At 35.8% G+C, this 16,929-nt stretch overlaps 1 protein-coding gene across 6 annotated transcripts in view; it reads right to left on the bottom strand.

Moving 5' to 3' along the window:
• The window catches only part of LOC145987616 (uncharacterized), a 122,134-nt gene that overhangs the window by 34,485 nt on the left and 70,720 nt on the right, over window positions 1-16,929 (bottom strand). Inside the window, exon 7 of one of the 6 annotated variants that reach the window (XM_083122013.1) lies at window positions 15,446-15,732. The exons of the other annotated variants lie outside the window; for them this stretch is intronic. Coding sequence (XP_082978139.1) covers window positions 15,650-15,732 — 83 coding nt within the window. The 3' untranslated portion in view covers window positions 15,446-15,649. Of the gene's footprint in view, window positions 1-15,445; window positions 15,733-16,929 lie in introns of those variants that run through there. 6 annotated transcript variants of the gene reach the window in all.

Here is a 16,929-nt window from a genome sequence, read left to right as displayed (position 1 = left end):
CCATGTGGCAACATTGTATTTTGTAGTTCGAGACCCCCCGCATCTGGAGATGAGAAGTCTGTGTTTGTTCAAGTTGGATCTTTGATCGCTTGGGCTTTAGTATACAATTTTTTTTTAACATCTACATGTCGTCTGTATGTGCGTGTCCATTTCATTATATTTTATAGATTCCAAACTGGATTCCTGAACCAAAGGCCTGAGGCAGGCACTCATTCCCAGTGCAGAAATGCCAACAAAAACAGGAATTCCGCCCAGATTTAAAATGAACAGTGTGATATTTTGGCAAGAAGCAAACTAATACAAATCAATTAGTTCCAATGGATTTCATCCTTTGCTATTAAGCGACACACAAAATACACAGAGAAGGAAAAAAAAAAACATTCACAATTTAGCAACACTAATATTCTAATAAAGCTCTCAGAAGTGTTCAAAAAGTGTGATATTTTTGTGTATGAAGATCAAATGCAACATGAGATCACACAATACATTCTGATATCTTAAGTATCAAAAGGTTTTGTAATTCCAATATCTTTTTATGCTAATCATGCTGTACATGTGCACTTTCTAATGTGTTTAATTTGTTTACCAAATTCTAAACAGGAGTTGGTGAATCGAGTAATTTCGCAGGGTCGCCACATAACATTGGTATCTTTCACAACATGTACAGTCACCAGCAAAATAAATGGAACACCTAGATCCTGAAATACTCACTTCCCTGCAAGGCACTGTGTGTGTTGCCTAATCCTACAGCAACAAATGGATTTTAAAAGCAAATTTTCAACGGCAACTTCTACCAACACACCAGAGTTAGGCAACACACAAAGTCTTGCAGGGGACGTATTACACGATTTAGGTGTTCCATTTAGGTTGCCAGTAACTATATATACAGGACGTTGATGCGACAAACATCACTTGATAATATTTTGCTCATTACGGCCTTCTTTCAATGATACAAGCTCTTGAAAAAGCAAAACTTTTATCATGTATGTATGAAAGTGAGGAACAAATATTTATGAACTTACGACTATTTTTTTTAATTGGGTAAAATATTACAAGCAAAAATAAACTATGAAAACAATCTCATGCCTCAAGAGGGAAATCGCTGGCCTAACCCCTTTCCATCAACTTATGCATACATCACCATGCACACATATGTTGCTTCTCATACTTGATGGACAGAGTTGTTAGCACAACAAGCTACAGCACCAGGGTTCCCAGGCTCGCCTGAGCATGGTTGCTTTTTGTGGGTATCCCATCAATTTCATCATGTGACCACTCATCTCATTGTTACGATTAGCCAAAAGTGGCAGAAAAGTGACACTATATAACAAACATCAAATCAAAATCAAATAGTACTGGATGCGTTTGAATTAAAGAAACACTTTTTAACTTTTGTAGTGAAGTAACTCTAGGGATAATGTGCAGAACCTGTAACTGGGCAATTGCATGTCCTTTATGTATGAAGTGTTGGTAAGAATATAGAATAAAGAACAAGGGTGTCGGGTGGGGGGGGGGGGGGGTGCAGGGGCAGAAATTGAGAAAGTTTATTTTGAGTTAAAAAAAAAGTTTGTTATTTTCATTGTTAATAACATAAACAAAGGTCACTGCGTTAGATAGAAAAATGAGTGTGAAATGCAAGACCTAGGTTATATTTTCACATTCTACCATTTAAACCACAGAATAAATGGTTCGACAGCATTCAAAATTCCAAAAGTTACCTCGAGTTTTATATGAGTGGTAAAACATAAATGTAATGGCAAAAAAATTCTCCCCAACTTTTCAAGCTTTTTCTTGAATGAGGGAGGTATTACATAATGAGGGAGATATTAATAACAAAACAAAATAACTATACATTTCAGTACACTAACTGTATAAAATGAAATGAGTTGCACTGGATATTCACTCATTTGGTGGATTGAGTAGAAAATTCTCCCGAAGCATAAAATAATATTAATAATTTGGAATGAGTTCAGTTTATTATTGTCTAATTATACAAATTATTATTCTACTTTTCAAGTTTTATCAATGTCTTGGTCCCCCCTACAAAAATATCTCTGATGCTCATCACAAGGGCCCTAGAACCAAAAGGGACCCACCCAATACTGGGGACTAAATACCATGAAAGGTTATGCATGTTGTCTCATCCATAGAGGATAGAAAATTAAGATTTCCAAGGCTCGCAGCATCAACAAGCAAAGGATTACAAACAAAAGTTATTTGCCTTGATATCTTCCACACATTGTGAAACTTTGTTGGTGCTGTACACTGATACTTGTATAATCAAGCAACTACATATAACAAAAACAAAACATATGCAATAAACACAATTAAGCAGAAACAAAACACTCACAATCAAGCAGGAATTAAATAACAATGTTACGATTCATACTTTGAGGAAGTAGCAGGTAGAACCTTCAGAATCAATTATTAAGTGTGCTCATATACCTAACAACAATGTTACAAAAATATGTAATGTAACTCCCGTTAAACATGCAATAAGTCAGTGTTAAAGAAGCACAGCATTAGAACAGATAAGAAATGACACAACAGTACATGAAAGAACAGTAAACATCTGTCACAAGAACAGACACACCTATAGTATACCTAACACATATTGTGTGTGAATCAATTGCAATGTTTTATATTTGTATTTCAGTAAAGAAAGAATGTGAATTAAAACATAACAATAATTATAATGTAAACTCGGCAATATTTTCTTTCAATTCACAAAAGAAAACGTGTACTATAATGCAGAAATCTCTTTCAAATAAATATTATGGACAGCTTTTTTTGTTTTACAGAGGGTTGTAGTTAGGAGAACTTTGAAATTATGGAATCACAACATGCCCTAAAATTCCTATAAATTATATTCCTTTTTGGGAGACAGGACAGATAATGGATACAAATCAAGAGGCAGTACAAAATGCAATGCTGTTTTTTCAAGATACGGTCAAGCTGCAGGAATTTCAGCTGACAGTCCCGTACAATAGCTATTTTCTCCTCAGTGTACAAATAAATAGTGCCAAGGAATGTGCAGGGTGGTCAATAAGTACAGAAACAGCCATTTAAAACAAATAGGAATGGTGAAACACAAATAAAATATCTTGATACATGATACAGGGAGGGGAAAACTGAATAGGGTAAATGACCAACATGGCAGCTATCTTGGATTCAACTTCAGTTTCTTGAAAGTGTTGGGCAAGTGACGTAAAATAATGGGCTGGAATTACAAGAGGAATATGTTGCTGTCCTTCACTTTCATGTAGCTTTACTCTTTACGATGGTGCTTACAAAATGAAAACCAACACTTTCATCTGACACATATTTCAATGTGCTGTTCACCCACCTCCAGTGGAAGAGGTAAGTGGCATTCTCAGTCCCTCTGAACCTTGATCAACACGTCGAGCTGAATGCCGGCAAAGGTGTCCATAATTCTCTGTTTAAGATGGTGAAGATCCTGTATCTTTACAGAATAAAAACTTGCCTTTATAAATGCCCCAAGGATTTCAATAACTTTAGTATAAAATCAATTTAAATTGTTACTAAATCATCTAACCAAAGCATATATTCAATATTTTCCACTAGACATCCTTTTGGAGAGAGAAGTTAATTTTCCCTAGAAATAATTTGGAAATATATTTTGACACAAAATGATAGCAAGTAATAGTGTTAAGCTGGTATCAGTACTAGGGTAGGTATTGAGTATATGTAATTATTCTGGACATTTCTGGTTTTAAATAAATTGGATGCAACATTTCCTTATCAATCAATCAATCTTTTATTTTGGACCTAACAGCTTTTAAGCTGTTTTTTGGTCAATGATTTTTCAATATTCCCTTAACAAGTCAGCTGCGTACATTCTACAATTGGGGCTATGCAATTGACTGACTGCAAACTTTTGAATTGTTGCTACAGAGGTATCCATGTAAGTACATTGGTTCAGAGGTTTGTGGGAACTTTCAGACTGAAGTTAACAAATGACATGACCACTAGACTGGTGGCAGTTCCTGCTGGCAGCTGACGTTCCTATTTCCGAATCTTTCTGCCCCCAAAATGTCTTCCGGGCCTGTGGCACGATAGGTGTCAACAAACTCAGTTGCAAAGTAAAAGCTGTAGAGGTAACATCATTCTCTGGAAGCGACGTTGCCATGGATGCATCTGTATTTGCCAGTTGGATACCGACTGACCTGTGTGTAAACTTTCTGGAAACTTAATTATGCAGAACCATGCATGCAAGTTGAAGCATTAACCCCAGTTGATTTCTGATGCTGATGACATTGTTGTCGAAGAACACTCTTACTTTACAGTACGTTTGGCAACATGTGTATCTGACGCTCATTTCTTTCATCCCTCTAACAGCGTTCAGTGTCTTATGATTTGAAAATGCCTGATGTAGGAGACAAAAATTAAACGATCGCTGTTTCCCAGCCACCAGCTGGAAAAGCAACAAGTATAACCCCACACACTGGAATACGCAATTTCCCTCTAGTCTTTTAAAAAAATCGTTCAACTTGAATGTGTGACCTACAGACTGAGGTGCCATGATGCATGGATGGAGTGTCGATTGAAAAGGAGCATGGAGAGAGAAAACAAAACTCCTTTTCTAATGCTCTTGATAAAAAAAACTGGCCTAAGAGACATGTGCAGCATGTCACATCACTCCAGTGAGAAAGGTTACATTTATTCCTCAAGATTAGTTTCCAGGTGACAATTTTAGTGCTCCACCAGTGATCAAACTCAGGACCGCTCACACTAAGAGAGCGCTACCCACATGGCTATGCAGTAGCTCTGGTTTCTGTAATCTTAAAAAATACAGTTTTCGCAATGTTCCACATCATATGCTTCCTGTTGTCTCTCTCAACACAGAACTTCATTTATGTTCATTATTAAGACATCTTGTGTGCTTAGAGATGGTAAGTTTATGCAGATATTATAGCCACGTAGACTAGTGTTGAAACACACACAAGACTGTGGGACTGGCACAACATATATAAAATGAGGGGGAGTGTATTGTAATGTGGAATGTATGAATAATGAAGATCATGTGTACCAGGTGTAGGATAGGGAAGCGAGGAAAACATTCTTAAAGATAGCATGTGGACATGTGTTTACAGCTCGAACCACCATTTAACTTTGAGAAAAAATAAAGTTGCCATGACTTATGCTCCAGCCCTCATATTTCCTTAAGAATCAAAATCAAACACAGCATCTAGCTCCTAAAGCCATTGTATTGTGGTTCATAATGTAAACAGTCACTTCAAGGCAGAGCCAGCTCAAGATAAAATTTTCACCCAGGTGAAATTAACTTTTACCCCCCCCCCTCCAATTTCTGACGGCCTGGCCTAACTTTCCCCTTCCCCCAATAAAAATCTAAACAGATTGAATTTATATTGACTCCTGAATATGGCGAGTGTCCCATGCACGTGCATAGTATGGGCAATATCACTTGAATGTTTGGAGTTACGATGAGCCTATGTTGAACATCTCTAGCATACGCAAGAATACAGAGATTCTAATTGTTTCTTTTTTATCGTGTAGGTAAAGTAATTGCCTTTATTTTGATGTATAACACATGTATAGTAAGACCATAAAATAAATTGTTTCACATTGTTGAAAATCACATAAAATGCCCGGGATTCAATGTGTTAAACACAACAAAAAAAAGCCTTATTTTAAGTTTTACAGTTCAAGAACATATTTATTGTATGTATTATGTATAGAATACATACATATCACAATAATAGTAATCTGTTAGCTTAAATTGGTACATGGTTTTGTAAGATACTTATTTGGGATGGGACCTATCGGTCAGTATTGGCATATTCGTTTACAGATAATTTTACCAATCCGATATATCTATAAATACCTTACAATTTGCTGTATTATTGTGCCATTTTGTTATAAGTTTTTATAGAAATAAACATATAATCTCCATGCTCTACTTCTTTAAAAAAGTAAATGTCTTAACCATGCAGTTTCTTTTGCATTGCAAGAGCTTGGTTCATCTGGTAACTTATTAAAGAGATCAATGAACCATTTGAATTTTATATCGGATTGGTAGAATATCAGTTATCGTTAAATTTTATATTGACCCTTTCCTAATACTTATTATGTGACTTCAGTAACTTCAATTAATTCTTGCTACACAGATCCAACTCTTTTTTTAAAGCAAACAGAAATGCTTATGAAATCAGAAATAAAGTTTTGGCACTATTCAAGGGGAATGTCCTGGTTTGGTATCCCTGGGGATAATTGCCCTGGTTGCAGGCCCGTAGCTAGGGGGGGGGGGGGCAGTTGCCCCCTTGAGAGCCTGCCTTGCTCCCCCCCCCAATGAAAAATACAGAACACATTCATACCTGGAATTCTCACTAATCTTTACAATTAGATCCTGTATTACTCTATCAACATAACAAAGACATTTATTGTTTTTGTGATTTATGAAGGTGTGTTGGATTCTGTATAATGTCCTATCAGGATGGGGGGGGGGGGGAAATCCCTTCCAGATTCAGACTTTGGGAAATGATTTCGCAATATTCAGTATCTAGAACAGTTGTGACATTTTGAGTAGTCTTGTATTAAAGGTGCCTAACGTATTTGGATGTTTTTCTTGGATGTGTTGCTATGAAGTAGGAACTGCATAATTTTTTGTTTTCCAAGTCTACCTTTTGGCTATTCATGTGATATAGAGAGGGAGTGGATATTTGATTTTTGTTACTTAACATTGCTTTTCTGCCACATCTAGCTAATCGTGACAATGAGTGATGACGTAAAATTAAAGATGAGACACTCACAGCAGTGCTGCAACCAGGGGGGGGGGGGGGGGGGCAAGCATTGAAGTAAAGAAACATGATTAGCAGACTCAAAGAATAGCAGGACAAATGGATAGTCAAGATGGAATTAATTTTGAAGTGTTTCGTGCACTTTTTTCCAGATGGCTAAGGGCACTTGTAGGGGGCACAGAGGGGCAATTGCACCCTCGATTTCAAATTTTATACAAATAAAAGTACATTTCGTAAAATTTTATTGCTCGCTTCGCTCGCAAGACCAATGTCTGCTATTCTTATAGTCCAAGTTCAGAGCTATAGCTAGGGGGGAGAGTCAGCCATGGGAGCCAAAACGATCTAAATGAGAAAAAAGTTAAAGAGGACGCCATGGCCCCCCTTGAAATTATTTGCACCCTATTAAATAAATATTGTTTTCAAATATTCGGATCTAAAGATTTTCCTGCTCGCTTCGATCCCAATACGATTCTTGTCTGTAATGCATTCTAAATTACCCGAGAGAGAAGTAAGGGCAGTAAGGCATTTGAGATAATCGCGAATCTGTGATTACATGCCACCACTGACTTCATTGTCTGTACACATCGTCCTACCAGGTAAAATGCTAATAATGTGTGCGAATGTGTGGTTACAAGCCGTCATTGATTGCATTTTGTAAACACTGAGTGCTTTACTCCATGCGTGGTCCGAGGTGAGCTCTTTGTTTACAAAACAGAACATTTCCAAGAGGTGGCGTTGCAATCAAACAGAACATTCGCACACATTATTAGCATTTTATAAACTAGGACGACGCTTACAAACAATGAAGTCAGTGGTGGCTTGTAATCACACATTTGCAATTATCTCAAAGACAGCTCGTTTGCAGACTGATGTTTACTGAGACTTTTTTGCTTCCATTATCGTGTTCTTTCACCTGTGTCAGTTTGCGCTATTACTTTTGAGACACCCTGCATATACTTCAGATTGTTGCTGCTTAAATGCATGAACAATTCTTTTGAGAAAAAGAAGCACGCACATTTGAGAGACAATTTGGTGAAGGAATTGATCATTTAATGTATTTATATATATATATATATATATATATATATATATATATATATATATATATATATATATATATATATATATATAGACATATATATAGACGTATATATTAAATAAACTTTGAATACGTACACAATTTAGCAGTAACATGTATTTTCTTATTTCATTTGTTCAAACACAAATGCTTTAGCACCAACTTCTATCTCTTTTTCATGATTTACGACGATAACAACTTATTTTAATGCTACTATTATTACTAGCACCACCACCTGTAACGTATTTCCGCATTTATTATTACGTAAATTTCGTTACAAGTTTGCCGCAGGCGCTTGTCGCCTGATTGCTCCCATGTTTGTGCATATGGACCATGTAGTTCTTTAAAATGATACGAGATGGCAGCACTAGGGCTACTTAGAGTAGGTATGACGTAACAGCGTCACCTGATGGACGATTTCCAAGTGGGTTACGGCAGCTCGTAATCTCACTTGCCCTTCCATCACGCAACGAGTCAACATGTGCACTACGAGACTGGGAACATTGCGGAATGTACTGCCCATGCAGACTTTGATTACAGGAGTACACGCAGTGAAGTGCTATGTTTCTTCAATACCCCGACGAAAACTGCGAAAGTTGCCTGCATCAACAGGAATGGTTTCTTCGCCTGCCCAAAGTAGACGATGCTTGGAGAAGAAAGCATGGAGGTTGTGCTTGGTGAAGAAAGCACTTAGATGACGCTAGGTGAAGAAAGCAAAGGAGAATTGGGAAGAGCTCCTCCGGATAGAAGCCAGGATAAATTACGATGGGAAGACGTAATTTGGGACTTCATTTCATGAAGGAAGCCATTTGACCATGTTTGCCGATACATGAAAAATTGGAAGTCTCATGCCTAGGACACGTTACATTACTATACAGGTATGAGTAGTGAACTTTATAGTGCAACGTGTGTGGTTTTGACAAGTACCCATTTTTACTTTTGAAATAGCGTCGAATGCCGAAATAGTACAAGTAAGCGTAACTTGATTTGCAGCCGTACTTTTGAGTGTTAGATTACGTGACAGTAAAGAAATAATCGGAACAATTTGGTGGTTTGTAATTTGCCGATAATTTTTGCATTGTGTTACGTAAGAAGGTTACGAGTGACCGCTGGATATTAGGATATGTACTTTACGATTAGAAACGGCACGTGTTAAATCAATGACATGCATCTCATGCTTTTGATATGAATGCAAAAACACGTTATTGGTTGCTAAAATTGTAAATCTGGAAAAATCGCGACAGTCTTGTAGTGCGACTCCCAATCTTTACCTAGCTTATCAATTTGCTTTCCCTTTTTACCAGCAACTTATAAAATGATATTATCATTGTAAAAAATGTAAATTTGAAGGCATGCAGCGGTTGATTACGAACATTGAAAATTACGCGAGTTTGTTAAAATCGTAATTGTCACAATAAGTATAATTGATGTAGTACAAGATTGTAGTAGTTTTGCTGGTCAAAGCGAAAGAAGTAACTTTGGATTGTACATTGTAGTCAAGTGAAGAATTAGTTATGCGTCAGCTTAATTGAGGTGTTAGTGATGGTATGAACGAGTCTGTTGAAACAAAACCAAAGAAATGTTCTTTAGATACATTGGTATCTCATACTTTCTGTGATATTTATACATATATGTAAGATACCATAAACCAAATAAATTGTTAACGTATAAATTTACGAATATTTAAATTTTGAATTGTTGAGTGGGATATACATATATACAGGGTGATTTCTTGAATTGCCGACTTGCGTAGCGTCGCAAATTCATAATTGTTTGCGTAATCGTTTGATACAATTGTAGACAAATATACGCACAATAAAAGATATGTTATCAAAAATAAATGCAACTATGAATATTTATTGACATTTGCCAAAAACTTGAAATTGATTATAACATTCAAAAAGTGTCTAGTATTTCTGCAGGTAGTATGTATTTAGTGATGGTAGAGGGGAGCAGATTGTAAGAATGGATTTGTTATTGTGTGACGAATTTTGGGAAAGGTGTTTGTTTCTGAAATTATACATCTAATGTGAAGTAACTATTCATACAGTAAACTTTATTGTGACGATTTTTGGCCCAGTACCAATCAACTTCCAGTATTATTTGAGGCGTCGCAAAAAAACATGGCAAAAGCCTCCAACCCAGTAATTTGTACGTTCTACTGACAAACGCTTACTTAATCTACGGCCTCTCTCATTTATTTAATTTTATGGTAGCTTGTAAATATCCAGTGAACTAAAGCTAGTAGAACGTTACAAAATTCATGGTACCAGAGCAAGGTTCTTTTACTTGTGCTGCCTACATGTAACACACACAGTGGAAATTTTTTTGGAGGGAGGGGGCAGTCAATTTTTTTTTTGTTGTTGTTTTGATAATTTTTTTGCCAGAATTAATTTTGATCTTTGGAATTTTGAGAATTTTTTTTCCCATTATACATTTGAATTTGACATCAATTATTTCTGCTTTTGACCTTGACGCTTCTAAAACGACATTTGTATAAGGAATATTAGGATTGGTGAGCTAAATTTTTTTTCCTCATTCAATATCCCCCTTCTTTCCTCTCTTTTTGTACCTTTTGGGAATTTTGTAACGTTAAGACGTGAATTTTTTAATTTGATTTTAGAAATTGTTTTTGCTATTATTTTTGGCCTTCATTGTTTAAGATCCCCAACATCAATCCTGTTTTATATAAATTTCATTTTTTGATTGTGCATTTGTAATTTTAGGGGCATTTTCATTATTCATTTATTCCCTTAAAATTTGCAAAAACGCCACTTCAGGAATATCCTCTTAAAGATAACTAAATATTTGCCTCCCAGGTTAATGCTTCGTTTTCCTTGCCAGGACACTTGGTCCAATACTGCTGGAAGAAAAATTCCAGAATGCATTCACAACCATGATCATGAGATAGTATTATTCCTTATTGTTGGTTTTAATAAATATTGAACATTTATATTGAATCTGTCTCTCTGATGTTTTCATGATTGTTGTTATATTTACAATCTAATCAACATTGCCAATGAATTTTACAAATTAAGGCTCTGTTGAGGTTCTGGTAGTATATATATTGAATAATGTGTATCTTATTTTGATTTTTTCAGGTATTTCTCATGTATTTTGATGGTGTACACATGTTTATTTACTATGTTATTTGAAAATGTTATAGCATTTATTTATTTAACTTATATTCAGATTTTCAAAATTTTTCAATTCATAATTACAAAATTCCTCTTGACTATGCTTTCAGGCAGTACTTCATGTTTACACCTTGAATATATTTTTTTGTGTGGAAAGAAATTAACTTTTTCAATTAGAGATGCCTTCTTGCTACCTTAGAAAAACTTACTGTGCTTGATGTAAAGTTGCTCATTCCTTTTCATTTCTTATCATGACTGAAATTCAATTTTTCTCATTCTATCCTATAACTTCTTCTCTTCCTTATTCTAATTTTTCGTTATTTTTTTGTTTCATGTCATTTTCGAGAAAAAATTCGTCCATTAAGAATTGCCGTCCCATCTGGCTTCATATGGAATTGGATCTGCACATCTTGACTTACTTCACGTTCCTTATCATCAGGCTACTATGTCAACTGAAGCTCTTCAATTTTTAATATCAATATACAAGAGCCTATTTTTCATGAAGGCATTGTTTAATATATTAGTGAATTATTTAGATTTGTTGAATTGGAAATTGATGATTTTTCCTTAAGCTTAATAGGTTGATAAAATGATGGTATTAATATTTATTGCAAAACTTTCATTGTCTCACTATAATCAATTAATCAATAATATTTTTTCTTTCTCTTTTTCAACTACCTGATGATATCTATTTATGCTCTTTGTAATCTTTTACTTGTATGTGGTGATATGGTAATTCCTAGGAAAAAGGTTTATATTTAAGGGCTTTATAATCGTATAATTATGTGGATGTCGGAAAAAAACTTTACTAGTATCATGCCTGGTTTAAAGGAATATTTATCATTGTTGCTCAGGGATAGGCTCTAATTTTTTTTTGCCTGTTGCGGGTGATTTGTAACGTATTTCCACATTTATTATTACGTAAATTTCGTTACAAGTTTGCCGCAGGCGCTTGTCGCCTGATTGCTCCCATGTTTGTGCATATGGACCATGTAGTTCTTTAAAATGATACGAGATGGCAGCACTAGGGCTACTTAGAGTAGGTATGACGTAACAGCGTCACCTGATGGACGATTTCCAAGTGGGTTACGGCAGCTCGTAATCTCACTTGCCCTTCCATCACGCAACGAGTCAACATGTGCACTACGAGACTGGGAACATTGCGGAATGTACTGCCCATGCAGACTTTGATTACAGGAGTACACGCAGTGAAGTGCTATGTTTCTTCAATACCCCCACGAAAACTGCGAAAGTTGCCTGCATCAACAGGAATGGTTTCTTCGCCTGCCCAAAGTAGACGATGCTTGGAGAAGAAAACATGGAGGTTGTGCTTGGTGAAGAAAGCACTTAGATGACGCTAGGTGAAGAAAGCAAAGGAGAATTGGGAAGAGCTCCTCCGGATAGAAGCCAGGATAAATTACGATGGGAAGACGTAATTTGGGACTTCATTTCATGAAGGAAGCCATTTGACCATGTTTGCCGATACATGAAAAATTGGAAGTCTCGTGCCTAGGACACGTTACATTACTATACAGGTACGAGTAGTGAACTTTATAGTGCAACGTGTGTGGTTTTGACAAGTACCCATTTTTACCCTTTGAAATAGCGTCGAATGCCGAAATAGTACAAGTAAGCGTAACTTGATTTGCAGCCGTACTTTTGAGTGTTAGATTACGTGACAGTAAAGAAATAATCGGAACAATTTGGTGGTTTGTAATTTGCCGATAATTTTTGCATTGTGTTACGTAAGAAGGTTACGAGTGACCGCTGGATATTAGGATATGTACTTTACGATTAGAAACGGCACGTGTTAAATCAATGACATGCATCTCATGCTTTTGATATGAATGCAAAAACACGTTATTGGTTGCTAAAATTGTAAATCTGGAAAAATCGCGACAGTCTTGCAGTGCGACTCCCAATCTTTACCTAGCTTATCAATTTGCTTTCCCTTTTTACCAGCAACTTATAAAATGATATTATCATTGTAAAAAATGTAAATTTGAAGGCATGCAGCGGTTGATTACGAACATTGAAAATTACGCGAGTTTGTTAAAATCGTAATTGTCACAATAAGTATAATTGATGTAGTACAAGATTGTAGTAGTTTTGCTGGTCAAAGCGAAAGAAGTAACTTTGGATTGTACATTGTAGTCAAGTGAAGAATTAGTTATGCGTCAGCTTAATTGAGGTGTTAGTGATGGTATGAACGAGTCTGTTGAAACAAAACCAAAGAAATGTTCTTTAGATACATTGGTATCTCATACTTTCTGTGATATTTATACATATATGTAAGATACCATAAACCAAATAAATTGTTAACGTATAAATTTACGAATATTTAAATTTTGAATTGTTGAGTGGGATATACATATATACAGGGTGATTTCTTGAATTGCCGACTTGCGTAGCGTCGCAAATTCATAATTGTTTGCGTAATCGTTTGATATAATTGTAGACAAATATACGCACAATAAAAGATATGTTATCAAAAATAAATGCAACTATGAATATTTATTGACATTTGCCAAAAACTTGAAATTGATTATAACATTCAAAAAGTGTCTAGTATTTCTGCAGGTAGTATGTATTTAGTGATGGTAGAGGGGAGCAGATTGTAAGAATGGATTTGTTATTGTGTGACGAATTTTGGGAAAGGTGTTTGTTTCTGAAATTATATTAGATGTGAAGTAACTATTCATACAGTAAACTTTATTGTGACGATTTTTGGCCCAGTACCAATCAACTTCCAGTATTATTTGAGGCGTCGCAAAAAAACATGGCAAAAGCCTCCAACCCAGTAATTTGTACGTACTACTGACAAACGCTTACTTAATCTACGGCCTCTCTCATTTATTTAATTTTATGGTAGCTTGTAAATATCCAGTGAACTAAAGCTAGTAGAACGTTACACACCACTATATTACTATTATTATTATTATTATTATTATTGGCACGTTTGTCCTGGTACTTCACCCCCCTCTCCAGATAAAAATTTGTGGTTTCGCCTCTGCTCGCAAAGAACACTCATGACAAGGCTCGAACCTGGAACCCATGGCTTCGTAGTGTGTTATCAGGGTTGGATTAAGGTGGGTGCTATTGATGCTGCAGCAATTAGGCCCATTCCTGAAATAGGCCCAGATGAAAACAGACGAGAATTTTCCGAAAGCTGAACAGTTTTCTTTTGCTATATTAACCTGAAAATAAATCTTAGAATGAAATTTGGAGTCCTAATTAGCCTATTTATGTTAAACTTTATATTTGAATTCTTTGGTAGTCCGAAAGGTTATTATCGAAATATTGTTATTTGATGTTGCTCGAACTTTATTTGTTCGTTGGAGTTTCACAATATCATCCCTTTCCTGTTAAGTATCACTTTTGGATGAGGGGGCAAGTACCCTTCTATATCTGTTAATAACTAACTAACTCTCTAGCCTTCTTAAACCCGAAGGTTCATGGCTGCAGCAACACAGGCCTTCCATCTGTCCCTATCTTGAGCAAGATCTATATACTCTTTTCCATCCCTACCGATTTCCTTTAGGTCCATCTCAACGTTGTCCCTCCATCTTCGTCTTGGCCTTCCTACAGGTCTCTTACCATCTGGTTTCCCAACAAGAATCCTGTAAACTCCTCTTTCCTCTCCCATTCGTGCCACATGGCCTGCCCATCTAAGTCTCCTTGATTTAATTATTCTAATAATATCTGGACATGAATACAAATTATGTAGTTCTAAATTATGTAACCTTCTCCACTCACCTGTCTCCTCATCCCTTTTAGGTCCAAAGATTTTCCTAAGGATCTTATTTTCAAATACTCTCAATTTATGTTCCTCTTTCAATGTAAGGGACCAAGTTTCACATCCATATAATACTACAGGCAAAATTACTGTTTTGTATATTTTAACTTTTAGTTTCTTAGATATTAAACGAGAAGACAAAAGTTTATGAAAAGAGAAGTAACATGCATTTCCTGAATTAAGCCTACTTTTTATTTCCTCTTTAATATAATTTTCATTTGTTAATATTACTCCTAAGTATTTGAATTTGGAAACTGGTTCAAACGAGTTGTTATCAATAATTAGATTTTGATCTGTTAATGCAACCCAATATATTAAAAATTTGCCCCCTCGAGGATTGACTTCGCCCCCTCCCCCACTAAGAATTCCTGACTATGGGCCTGCCTGGTTGCGTAGCACTTAAGCTACCCTTGCATCAAGGTGACCTTTCCTTCTGCAGATACAGTAATCATGTATCCTTTAAAACATCACCATTTGATTTTCTATGACCTAATTTTATTCATCACACAATAAAGAAACCCTACCACAAAAACCCCATGCAATAATTCAACTACAAATATTTAAAAGGAAAAAATAGTGCTGAAAATTATTTTATTTTATGTTCTTAAAACTTGAAAACATGCTGATAGCTATAGATAGTTCATTGGCAAGTTCTATTGCACTAATCATAATTGCTTTCACAATTTACTGAGTCAGGTCTCATAGCACCTTCTGCACACACTTTTCATGTGCTTCATGCACATTAGCTGCAAACACTTTGCACAGAATGATCTCGTCTTTGCATCTTTGCTTCTAGGGCACATTTACATCTTCCACGCTGTGGGAATTTAGACTGCGAAATACTTGTCATTTCTTCAAATCATGTTGCTATGTCTCGAATGTTCTCTGGTAAATCCTTGGTGGAAGCCTCCATATGCATTGTACAATTCCTGAGGGCCCACCCTAATTTAGATAAAAAGATAATATTATTGATCGATGTATATCAGAATATTTAGAAGAAGACAACTTGCACGTTGTCAGGATATATTCTGTTTTGCTGAGTGGAAATATGTTGGTAATGTGAATGAATGGTAAATGCACGGATTGTGTAAAATGATGTTTGCGGTTAATAAAACCATCTGCATTAATAACGAAGACATTGTACACTTCGCTCTACATAGTTCATCATTTCTCAATGCTCATCATTATGGCGCAGTCGGTAAGATGATGAAAGATGGGATCGTTGTACAAGTTTTGCACCAGCTATGAATTTAAATCTTTCGGAATTATGATTAAGATGTCAAGATTTGACACAATTTATTTGAATATACAACACGATTTGTCAAGTGAGAACATTGCTACATCAATACAAGAAGTTTTCGACCGAAAAATGGGTTGGAAGGCAGGAGTTGTCGCAAAGGTCATTGCAGGTTATGTACCTGAGAATTTGTCCTGGAAATTTTGAAGGTTATTAATCAAAATATTTGGTTGTGTCAGTGTTGTGTAGAGATTTTGATTAGTGAATCAACTTAGTCCTCATTAACAACACAACATTAACTATTTGTTTAATTTATTATAAGTACTGGCAAAGCTACTCTTAAATGTGCAAGGGCAAAACTTATTAGGTTGCATATAATTTGTAATTTCCTATTTTGTGTTGTGCTTTCTCAACAGCTTCAGAAAAACTATTAATTCGTCGTGGTTAGGTCGAATATGGTTAACTTGCTATCGATTGTTGTTACCAGCTGTCTGCTAATCCAGAAAAATGCCACGAATAAACGTACTGAAATCGGAGTGATACTCATCAGAATGGTGTTGTTTGAACCAGAGTATCATATTTCACAAGCAATAGAAGCTTGACTGTTTTGGTGGACTACCAAAGAGATTGGCTGTAGAAACTACAGTTGTAATATTCATAACTTATGCGGTTTGCGTGGTAATCATCATTTCAACGCAGTTTGCATATTATTCACCATTGTAACGTGGTTTGCGCATTATTCACTCTGTAAGGCAGTTTGCGCATTATTCACTCTGTAAGGCAGTTTGCACATTATTCACTCTGTAAGGCGGTTTGCACATTATTCACTCTGTAAGGCGGTTTGCACATTATTCACTCTGTAAGGCAGTTTGCACATTATTCACTCTGTAAGGCAGTTTTGC

The sequence above is a fragment of the Lepisma saccharinum genome, chromosome 5 (assembly GCF_977018435.1).
Source record: "Lepisma saccharinum chromosome 5, izLepSacc3.1, whole genome shotgun sequence".
Taxonomy (NCBI): domain Eukaryota; kingdom Metazoa; phylum Arthropoda; class Insecta; order Zygentoma; family Lepismatidae; genus Lepisma; species Lepisma saccharinum.
This window is presented reverse-complemented; position numbering and strand designations above follow the sequence as displayed.